The sequence below is a fragment of the Pundamilia nyererei genome, unplaced genomic scaffold (genome assembly GCF_000239375.1).
Source record: "Pundamilia nyererei isolate P.nyererei 1_Seehausen unplaced genomic scaffold, PunNye1.0 scaffold00132, whole genome shotgun sequence".
Taxonomy (NCBI): domain Eukaryota; kingdom Metazoa; phylum Chordata; class Actinopteri; order Cichliformes; family Cichlidae; genus Pundamilia; species Pundamilia nyererei.
This window is the reverse complement of record NW_005187533.1, coordinates 592981-603762: the sequence shown is the minus strand read 5'-3', so window position 1 is coordinate 603762 and position 10782 is coordinate 592981. Positions and strand designations below refer to the sequence as shown.

General features: G+C 39.6%; 1 protein-coding gene across 1 annotated transcript in view; it reads left to right on the top strand.

Annotated features, from left to right (window-relative positions):
- Nucleotides 1-2106: 2106 nt before the first annotated feature.
- Nucleotides 2107-10782, top strand: part of LOC102205458 (E3 ubiquitin-protein ligase RBBP6) — a 23944-nt gene continuing 15268 nt past the window's right edge. The window contains exons 1-7 of the mRNA XM_013913429.1: nt 2107-2676; nt 3859-3946; nt 6240-6288; nt 8977-9021; nt 9138-9226; nt 9374-9470; nt 10001-10143. Coding sequence (XP_013768883.1) covers nt 2511-2676; nt 3859-3946; nt 6240-6288; nt 8977-9021; nt 9138-9226; nt 9374-9470; nt 10001-10143 — 677 coding nt within the window. The 5' untranslated portion in view covers nt 2107-2510. The remainder of the gene's footprint in view (nt 2677-3858; nt 3947-6239; nt 6289-8976; nt 9022-9137; nt 9227-9373; nt 9471-10000; nt 10144-10782) is intronic.

Below are 10782 nucleotides of genomic sequence, written 5' to 3'. Positions count from 1 at the left end.
ACAGGCCCTGCTTCCTAAGCCATACTTGTTTCCTCAGTTCTTGGTTCCTCACCTCCTTCCTATTTACATCATTGCTGTTAGTGCTGCAGAACTAGTTTCGATTTTTCTTTAAAGATTAGCTGAACCCTAAACATGAAACTGCAGTCACCAGCCAGTGAGCCTGTACATCCACACATTTTCTTAACAGCTTTTCCAATTCAGGAAAAGCTGTCACAGGCCCAGAGGCAGGAAACACCCTGCTCACCGGTATATCACAGAGCTAATACAGGGAATCCTGGCGAACCGAGGACCATGCAAACACAGGGAAAGGAGGGGAAGGACAGGGCAATGGACTTTTTCACCAGAATGGAATTTCTAAGACAATCCTGGGCATTTAGAGGATGTCTGAGGAATGAAGGTATACTGGTACTCATATTCAAAAAGAAGGGTGACGTGCAGAGTTGTACAGAGGGCTAAAGCTAATGAGCTTCATGGGAAAGAGTTTTTGAAACTAGATTTAGATGATGGGTCACGATCAGTGAACAGAAATGTGGCTTCAGGCTGAAAAAGAGCAGATGTGATGCTTTTTGTAACAGTGTTGATGGAGAAGAAGGAGCTGCACTATGGGAGACAGAAGGACATCGCAGGGTGAGTGGTTTGGAGTTAAAGAGTGCAAAGAGGATAGTGGATGCACTGAAGAAGGGATATTGAATATGGAGCTGTCAGGCCAAAAACACCTTAAAATTTACATCTACTAACCATCTACTAAGAACAGCCGGAAACTCAAAAGTCACTAATTACAGAAATTAGACTAACTGAAATAGGAGACTTATACAAATAAAACGAGGCAAAAAAGAAGCATGTTTTACTTTGACTGTTGCTCCAAATGAGTCAAAATCTGAACCTTTTAGACTGACTTCATACTGCACCATACTAAAATTCAGCCAACAGGAAAGCATCATAAATGGTGCTTTGAGTCCCTCTAGTGGATTATTACTGTACACTAACCCAATGGTGCCTGATGTGTAGTCTTACTTGATATAAATAATGTGATTTTATTCCATCCTCTGTGTTACTTCCTTGTTGTTGTTTTTTGCTGTTTGTTTATTTCTTTGTTTTTCTTTAATGGAGATATTGGTTATGTTGAAAGGGGACCTAGTTTACAGAAAAGAAGAAGAAGACGGAAGAAAGGAAAAAGAACTAAAAAGAAGGAAGGAAAAAAAGAATTGGACAAGTGATCGTGCAATTTTCAAAGGAATTTGAGTCTGCCTTTGACACTCTCTTAGGCCAAAAACAGGTGAACTACTGTAAGGAAGCAAATGCTGCCTTCAAGTGACAAGGCAAAAACAGCCCTTCAACGCTAAGAAACAACAAGAACACGGACTCACCCTTTAATGTATGGACGCTTGTTCCTGCCACAATTTTATCTCAAATTTCAGAAAAAATAACTAGAAATTAAGAAAATAACTCGAGATTTTAAGTTATCAAATCAAATATTTTGGATGGCAAAACTAGTTGAGAAAGACACGACAGACCCAAATGAATGACAAGTGCTCATAGGAGCGGTTTTTTTTTTTAGTTTTTTTTTTTAAAAAGACAAATCTTAAATTCTAACCTCAAGACACTGTCTCACTTAGCCTACTATTATTTTATTAAATTACAACGTTATGGTATAACCAATCTTCATCAGCTACAAAACATAGTTATGATTAGACATGATGTAGCAGGCTTAAATTCTCGCTGTCCTCACTAAGAATTGTGCCAGGATATCTCACGGCAAAGATTTTACAGATAATATTATAATTAAAGAAATGTTTAATTATTTAACAACAAAACATGACATTGGTGAAATTACATATGCACTGGTTAGAATAACTACATTCGGCAAAGAGTGATTTGATGTTTTTTTTCTTTCTTTTTTTTAAAAAATGCCTTTCTTAACGATTTAACGGACGAAACGAAGAGTTTGCTGCACTATTTCCCCCAATTAGAAGCGTTTTATTTGGATGCGTTGAAAGCGTTAGGAAAATGTGCGATTTGTTAGCTCTATAATCACCACGCACGGCTGAGTGAGCTGGCGTAAAGTTGGAGGCTCGGAAGTTGCGGGGTGTCACGTGAACGCGCCATCAGCTGGAGCGTGCCCTGTGCTGACGAGCCGTTGCTGGTGGAAACAGCTGGTGGTTTCTGTCAGCGAACTCCTCGAGATCGAGAGCAACGTTATTGCGAATAAAAGTTCAAAATAGACTCGAAACCGACTGAAGGCGCTTTTATTTGAATTTCTGTGGCTGTCGGAGCAGACGTCGGGTCATGTCATCCCGTAAAAGCCACTTTTTGTGAGGCACTTGTTAATTGGCGCTTCAGCCTGTTAGCACTGAACCGCTATCGCTCGGTGCACCGGCTGCTAACGTCAGCTAGCTAACTTTGTAGTCCCATAGCAACTGGCACAGTGCAGGTTTCCTGGCATCGCAGAAAAGCTGTCAGCTGTCGGTTTTTAGTCAACTTTGGACTGAGGGAGGTTTTTTTTTCTCATCATGCCTCATATTCATTATAAATTCTCCTCCAGACTCAGCTACGACACGGTGGTTTTTGATGGCGTGCACATCACGCTGAATGAGCTGAAGAGGCAGATCATGGGCAGGGAGAAGCTCCGAGCCGGGGACTGCGACCTGCAGATCACAAACGCGCAGACCAAAGAAGGTAATAAAACATGTGTGCACTGATAACGAGCTTGTTTAAACTGAAGTCAACGTCTTCAACTTTGTCGGAAAGCGCGTGGTCCTGCTATCACAGCTCTTTGGAGACAGAGGTAAGCGTTGCGTCACCTCTTTCAGGTTAAACAGGGCAGGGAGTGGGGGGGTCCAGAAAAGTCAAGCTAGGACAAAAGGGCCTAATGAATGGGCCACATTCCTGCCGCTTTTACGCCTCGTGCTTTTAATCGTGAGGCCTGACGGTGGTGGTGGGTCAGTGCATGTGCAAGTCTCAGGGGAAGCCTGAGTTAAAAATAGCAAAGGTGGAACAGGAGCACCTCTTTATTCATTACCATATGCTTAAGAGCTCCCAGATGCACATGCACATGAATGAGCTATTAGAGTATTTGCTGTCATATACTGTGGCATGAACAAAAGTAAACATGGCCAAAAAAATCGATTAAATATGTAATGAACTTTGTAAGAGGATGGGGGTGGATCAAATAAGTGTAGTGGAGCAGGTTTGTTGTGAATATTGCACATGAGGGTGATACAAGTTCATTGGGATGTTTGGTTATTGTGGGGCGGCTGTGGCTCAGGTAACAGAGCATGTCATCAAGCAATCAGAAGCTTTTCATGAAGTTATGAGGGCTCAATGCTGGAAAAGAACAGAAAATTAAAATGTGTTTAATAAATTATTTTTAATTTATATCGTCGTCTTGGGTGGACTTTGTCTTTGTCACAACACCTCAAGCCAGTTTGTATGGGATACTGACCCAGGACCGTATTCTCCAGTTCACCTGCTCCTGGTGGGTGGAGGCGTTTGGAATTATAGGTAGTTTGTTTAGTTTTGTTTGTCTTTGTTTTTTTTAAAGGGTGTCTTTTGTGGTAGTGTGGTGGTAGTATGATAAATGAAAATCTTTGGATTATGGTGTTTTGGTCAGACAAAATGTCACCTGGGGAAGCTGACTGCTGAGACAGACAGTTTTCACAAATGGATAAGTCTATCTTTGTTGCAATCCCAGCACTTTACATTAGACTTTACATTATTACCTATTGGGCTTGTCAGTCAAGTTGAGACCTAATCTTATGCTCTTTATCTTCTTTCTTTTTGTAAGATTCCAGTTAAGATTCTTTCTGGTGAGCTAATCATTACCCTTAAAGCCTCGCTATCTTCATCTCTCCCTCTCAGAGTACACTGACAGTGACAGTCTGATCCCCAAAGGTTCATCTGTCATCGTCAGACGGATCCCCAGCTCGAGCAGCAAGACCCACAACAAGTGAGTCTATATTTTTGGAGTTGCCATCTGATTTCCTGCACTGTTATTAGTCCCTGCCATAGCAAAGGCTCCACCCTGCCTCAGCAAGCTACAACCTGGAATCCAAAGCTTTACCTACAGTTTTGAGGTTTCACTGCAAGAGGACTTATCAAGAGCCAGGGGTAGCAGTGGATACTAGCTAAAGATTCAGTTACGCTAATAAGAGTCTACCTTGACCCCAAAACAACAATTTTAATAAGAAAAATTATGTTAATTTGCTGTATTTTGTCATTGACTGTAAAGCTTTTGCTGTGGTTCATGAAAAGCACTGGTTTGCTGGTAGAGGCCATTTCAGTTCTGAGGATTTTGCATGACATGACCATGAGAAAATACTCTGAGGAAACTACATGGTGACAAACTCAGTGGTTACCCAAATCACTGGTCAGGCTTACGCAGTAGAACCAGCAGTGTTGTGGGTTTTATGCTTGGAAAGCAGGACCTCGCTGGAACAGACTGGCGGTCATGTGACTAGCCGTGTCAGCACCCTACAGACTGGTGAGAGGAATTGGGGCTAATTGGTGGCGTAACACTGCTAACAAGATTAAAAGCAGAAAATGAGCTCTCCACCTGCATGAGGGGACTTGTTTATCCTCAAAGCAATAACACACGAACAAAAAAACAACAGGTTAAAAATCATAATGACAGCTGAATTTAATTCAGTTGCAAAAAAACAACAATAACAAAAAAACAACAATAAATCATAATCATTCTTAATTATGTTTCTAAAAAGAGCTTGGACACTTTTTAAAATGTAAATAAAAACAGACTGCAGTGATCATTCATACCTTGTTTTTATTAAACATTGTCCAAACAAATATCAAGTGTATCTAATTTAGAAAATATTCTGTAATGAAAGGCGTGCTATGCTTTGGCCAATAGTGTTCTCAACAGTATTTCTCAACATAAGATGTACAAAAAAATTTAGGATTTTGTCACCTGCTGTAATTAATGTAATTAAAAGATTTTTGTAATCTAGCAAAATCTCTAGACGAGGGAGTGGAACTGACTGCATGTGCTCAAGAAAACTATTGTTGAGCATGTGGTTCATTGCTGCGTGTACAAATGCAGGTTAATAGTTCCCAGAGACTTAAAAAATGTCCCAGTTCTAACTTTGTGTAAACATTTTGTTGTTAATTCAATATGAGGATATTTTCAAACGAAATAATTGTCAATGTTGACATCTTTCAATTAAATTTCAATTTGATTTTATTTATATAGCGCCATATCACAACAGTTGCCTCAAGACGCTTATTCATTTCATATAACACTTTCCCAAATCTTGTCATTTCTGTATATTTTACTTCCCAGGAGCCAGACTTTTATTTATTTATTTAATTTAAAGTGGTGTTCAGCAATAATTCAAGGCTTTCTGAAAGTCTTTCACTGCTTTTCTTTGGACATTGGCTGCTTTTTTTTACTCATTTTCAGTCCAGTCCTCATCCTTGATCATTCTTAGAGGCGTGGTTTTGCTTTGGTAAGCCCCTTAATGCTGACCTATGAATCATTTAAGCTCTGACGTGATTCACTGTTTTCTGTTCCATCAGATCTAAACAACATAAGAACTGAACTTCAGCCTCTATGTACCTTTGTATTAGCTCTTCTGATGCACTCTTCTGAGTGTGTTAACTCTCCCAATGTGTCTCTCAGAGACAGAAAATATTCAGCCTTTTCAGTTTTGCTAGTTGTTCACAGGTGCCCATGTGCTTTGCTGGCATTTCAGAAATTGCCCTTTGCGTTGAGTGGACATCAAGAACTGCCTTCCTGGGGTATTTCCAATGTAATCACAGGGGACAAACTCTGCATTCCTGTTCTGTTTGTTTTTAGGCCAATGTGGAGCTTCAGCAGTGTGAGTAGGCAAATCAAGTAGGCAGCTTTCAGGATTGTTGTTCTTGATATATAAAATTATGTCTGTGTGCTACTGTCCCTGCTGTGCACCTCGGCAGGTAATGCTCTGTATGGAAAAACACAAATCTTATTTTAAGGTCACTGCAGGAAGATATCGTCTTGATTTGTTTAATGCACACTGCTGTAACCTGATTTGCCTGCTTTGTCTGCACTTTTCTGAACAAAAGAAAGCACTCCGTTGTAGATTTCATTATCCATCACTTTCACTGAAGCAGCTTTTAAAAGTGCTCTTTAATTCACATCAAAGACTGTTTGGATATGGACAACTGACTTCTGTCAGGGGGAAAAAAATCTGTGCCTCACACCATCGTAGAGGAGGTTTAAAAATGTTTTTTTTGTTGTTTTTCAGTGAGCGATCAGAGGTCCAGCTTCACCACGCCTTTGGAGCCAGCAGAGCAGTATGTAGCCAAACCACATCCCACAGCACTTTGCCTTCAGCTCCACAAAACACGCACTTTTTTTTTTAAGGCTGTCTTTTAAAAATGGCATGCTGCATTTTATAACAAAGAATAATAATACATAGAATACATGTGACATGCATCGTTTTCTTTAATTAAGCAGACTAAATGGATCAAAGCTGATGGGAATCATGTATTTTACAATCGCAGTATAACAATTTAAGTGCTTGAAGATAACTGACTAAAAAAAGTTTTTTTTAAAAAACATTTAAAAAGAAAAAAGTTTACAATTAAACAGGTCGTATGTGCTCACTTTTATTAAATAAATATTCTCAGCTGTTATGTTATCAAGCTGCTGTGTCACCAGTCAGCGTCTATTGTTGAAGATTGTTCAGTATCTGTCTGTGGGAGGTGGAGCTGCGCGGGTGGGTCAAACATTATCATGCAGGCCAGCTATTCACAGCTGATAAACCCAACTGTTTAATGATGCTGGCACTGCCCAGTTGTGCCTCATCCAGAAGCCACTTTCGCACTTTTTATGGTCTAAATTCTATCAATTCTGGGCAAATACTGCATAACTTTAATTTATCAGGCTGCTGTAAAGTTTCAAATTCTTACTGAGTATTTATAATGTGATTCATTTAGAACCACCATAATTGAAATCACTCCCTTGGTGTAATGGACAGCGTTATTAGAAGACACCCTTTAAGTGAAGAAATATGCAGATTTAGAGTTGTATAGCCATGTCATGTTACACGCCTTTAAGTAATAAATGCCATCGACTGCTAAAGCAACAGCTAAAAAGGCTTAGTCTCTGATCTATAACAAGAACAAAAGGAGCTCATTCCTCAGGGACCAAGCTGTGCATTGTAAGTATTTCATTCTAAAACACTATAGTGCGGTCTTGTGTGTAATTCAGTTAAAGATGGTAAAGTCAAGCTTTCACTTGCTGCAGTCTTAACTGGTGTGCACTGACCTGATTTCTCTCTTTGGTTTCTCAGTAGGAGAAGTGTCTGCCACTCTTCTTAGTCTTTTGAGTCTGTTGGACTGACTTGGACAGACTTTTTAATTTTGTGTTGTTATTTATTTTATTTTTTTTCTACCAATAAAGTTATTTATATCAAGCTGTGTTATGTACTGAGTATGTGTTTCTTCACTGTGAAGAGTGACGCTAATACACACTTCTACACAGAGAAAAGACAATGGAATCACTGGCCGTTTAACAAGCTTATAGGGCCACTCCACCCATTTTATACTGGATTCCTCGTGCTGGGCGGCTTGCACAATACTGGTATTGGGAATCAAAGCTGTAGAGACAGAGAGCTGCAGACCAAAAAGACATCACCTGAAATTCACATTAACAATATCATGTAGTTCAGTCAGGAGGTGTTTCTTTTTAACTTGCATGCTGCATTTTAAATGTGTCATTTCCTTTAAGGTTTAAGTGGCGGCTTTAGCTATAAATTACATTGTAAGTGTGAATTTGGACTTTTTAGATGTTTACGAAAATGTGTTACATTAACTAAGAATTGTAGCCACAACACTTCTTAATGTGTATGTGTTAGTCCCCATAGGGAAATAGTTCCTCTGCATTTAACCCCTTCACATCAGCAGCTCCTGTATAACATAACTTGGGTACAGCTGACGTGCTTAAATGATGATATCAGAGCGAAACGGATGTTTCAGAGTACCATCTTTTGACCTTCATAATGTTGAACATATGTGTATTGTATGTGCCTTTTTGGGGGGGGGAGGAATGGTGCATATCTTTTTGAAGTAATGAGTATACTCCCATGCTGGTGTATTTAATTTCTCTGCATAGTAGGAGCTTCAGCTAAAGGCTCACTTCAGGGATGTTTTATCTTTATCTTAGTTTAATATACCTATTTGGCATGCTTTCTGGCCTATCAGCCAAATATTTGTACAAATCAAACTACTGATCTACATGAGGCTAAAGATTCATTAAAGCAGTTACAGCTCTAAAAGCTGCAAAAAGAACTTTCACAACAGTCCAACAGAGACATTCTGGTCTTAGCAAAAAGTCTCAGTTTCAAGCTGGTAAAGCTCACAGGATTAATCCTCTTGGGGCCATGCGTGTTTCTGCATGCGCGTTTCTACAGTGTTTCCATTTAAAGGCTACTAAACCAGAACCTGTTAAACAGGTTTTTCCTGTCCAACAGTTCACGGCCTCTATCACACACACAGTTTGGATTTCTTTCTTTGCTCCTCTGTTCCAGCACAGTAGAGGAGGATAACATAAATAGATGCTTAGACAGAAAAACGCTGGCTGGACAAGTGTACATTCCCAGGATGCTTTGTAAAGTTTTCTTTACATTTTAAATTCAAGAGTTTGGAGAAATGCAGTGTGAGCTGTGTGGACAGTGATCAGTCACACTGAAAATCACAGATGGATGCTGATGCAAATTTTATGTTCATTTAAATGACACTTGTGATTTCGTAAAACAAACTGAAAGTAACAACTAAAACTTTGAATTGTGGTTTAGCCCAGTTTGGGGTAAAGGTTTGTAGCTCAAATGTCTTGTTTTGTGTATGCTTGTATGTCAAACCTCAAACTTTATTTTCAGACATTTTTGGATAAACAATTTTAATGTTTTTCCACGAGCTGGGTAACCGGGGGCGGCCGTCATGATTACTTTTATGAAACTTTTTTGTGTTTAATTCTAACAGATGGATGATCACAGTTCGACAAGAGCCCTGTCCTTTTTCTCCAAGGTAATGCTATTTTCTATTTCTGTTATGCACGTTTATCTTGGTTTACATGCTTCAGTCCAAGCTGAACACTGATCCTCACCCGACGTCTTTGTGTATGCTGCGCGTCATGCATTTAGATGCAGATGGCTAACCTGGTTGATGTGGATGCATCAGAGGAGGATAAGATCAAAGTTATGATAAATCAGTCCATCTATGACCCCATGAAGTGAGTCATGTATCCTCACACTGTCGAGTTTCCATCTCTTAAACTCCTCTCATGTTCTCATATCTCTCTTTACGTCTTCCTTCTTTATTGGTTGATGTCCTTTTTTACATTACACATTCTCACTCGGCTCTTCCTATTGTTCTCCAGTTTAAACACAAAACCCAGCAATGTCCTTTCTGCGAATTACACCTGTTATCGCTGTGGAAATCCAGGACACCACATCAGGAACTGTCCTTCCAGCGGGGTAAGGCCATAATGTATCTGTTAAGTGACTTAGCTACTTGTACAAATCGTGAATTGAAAAATAAACCTGGGTGAGTAAAGAATGTAGAAATGTATCATTTCTTTGAGTGCTGATAGTGTTTGCGTATTCACGTGTACTTCAGATATCTGTAATGCTTTTCCTGGATTTCTGTTATATTTATTATTTAGCCAACATATTAAAAACGGCCAAGGTTCCAGATAATGAGATAAGCACATGTGCAGTTTCTTTTTCTATTGGCTCCATATTACGTCAGCGAGTTATCCTAATATGGTCATCTCACTGAGATACCTCTGGCTGTGAGCACAAAAGCTTCACCCATCTGCTTTTCAAACCTTCAGTTTGCAAGGATGAGGCAATCAGAGTATCTTGTTTCAGCTAGAGGATTCATGGCTGAGGATTTATTTAACATATCAATCATGCAAAGCTAGTCTACCAGACAAGAAATTATTCTTTTTAAATATAAAGCTGGAATGTGTGCCTTTAAATGTAGATGTTTCTGTCTTTGACAGCAGGATAAAAACTCTGAGGCACCTGTGAGGATAAAGAAGAGCACGGGCATCCCACGTTCCTTCATGGTCGAAGTGGATGATCCCAACATTAAAGGCGCCAAGCTGACCAACTGTGGGCGCTATGCAATCCCTGCCATAGATGCGTGAGTGTTAATTAAAGTGTTACTGTGTGTGTTTATTAATGTTTCTTTTGTTTGACAGTTAAGAAATACATTTATTTACACTTTTCTTAGAGTTTGCCTTCAGAAATGCATTTATTATCCGTGGCATAGATTGAATCAGGTACTGGAAACATTCCTCAGAGATTTGTCCACGTTGACATGACAGCATCACATTAGGTTGCAGATCAGTCGACTGCACTTCCATGATGTGAATCTGCTGTTTGACCACATGCCAGAGGTGTTTTACTGGATTGTGTGAGCTCATTGTCATGGCTAAGAAAACTGTTTAAGCTCATTTGAGCTTTGTGGCAAGGTGGATTATCCTACTGGAAGAAGCCATCAAAAAATGGGTTCACTGTGGTCATGACAGACATGGTCAGCAATAATATGGAACAAAGCAACTATACTTAAACAAAGCTCACTTAATACTAAGTGGCCCAAAGTGTGCCAAGAAAATATCCCCCACAGCATTACACCACCACCCTGAACTGTTTATACAAGGCAGCTTTCAAGCTGTTAAGTTTAAGGTCTGACCCTGTCATTCAAATATTGCTGCAGAAATCAAGACTCATCAGAACAGGGAACATTTTTCCAGCCTTCCATTTTATTTACAACTGAGGA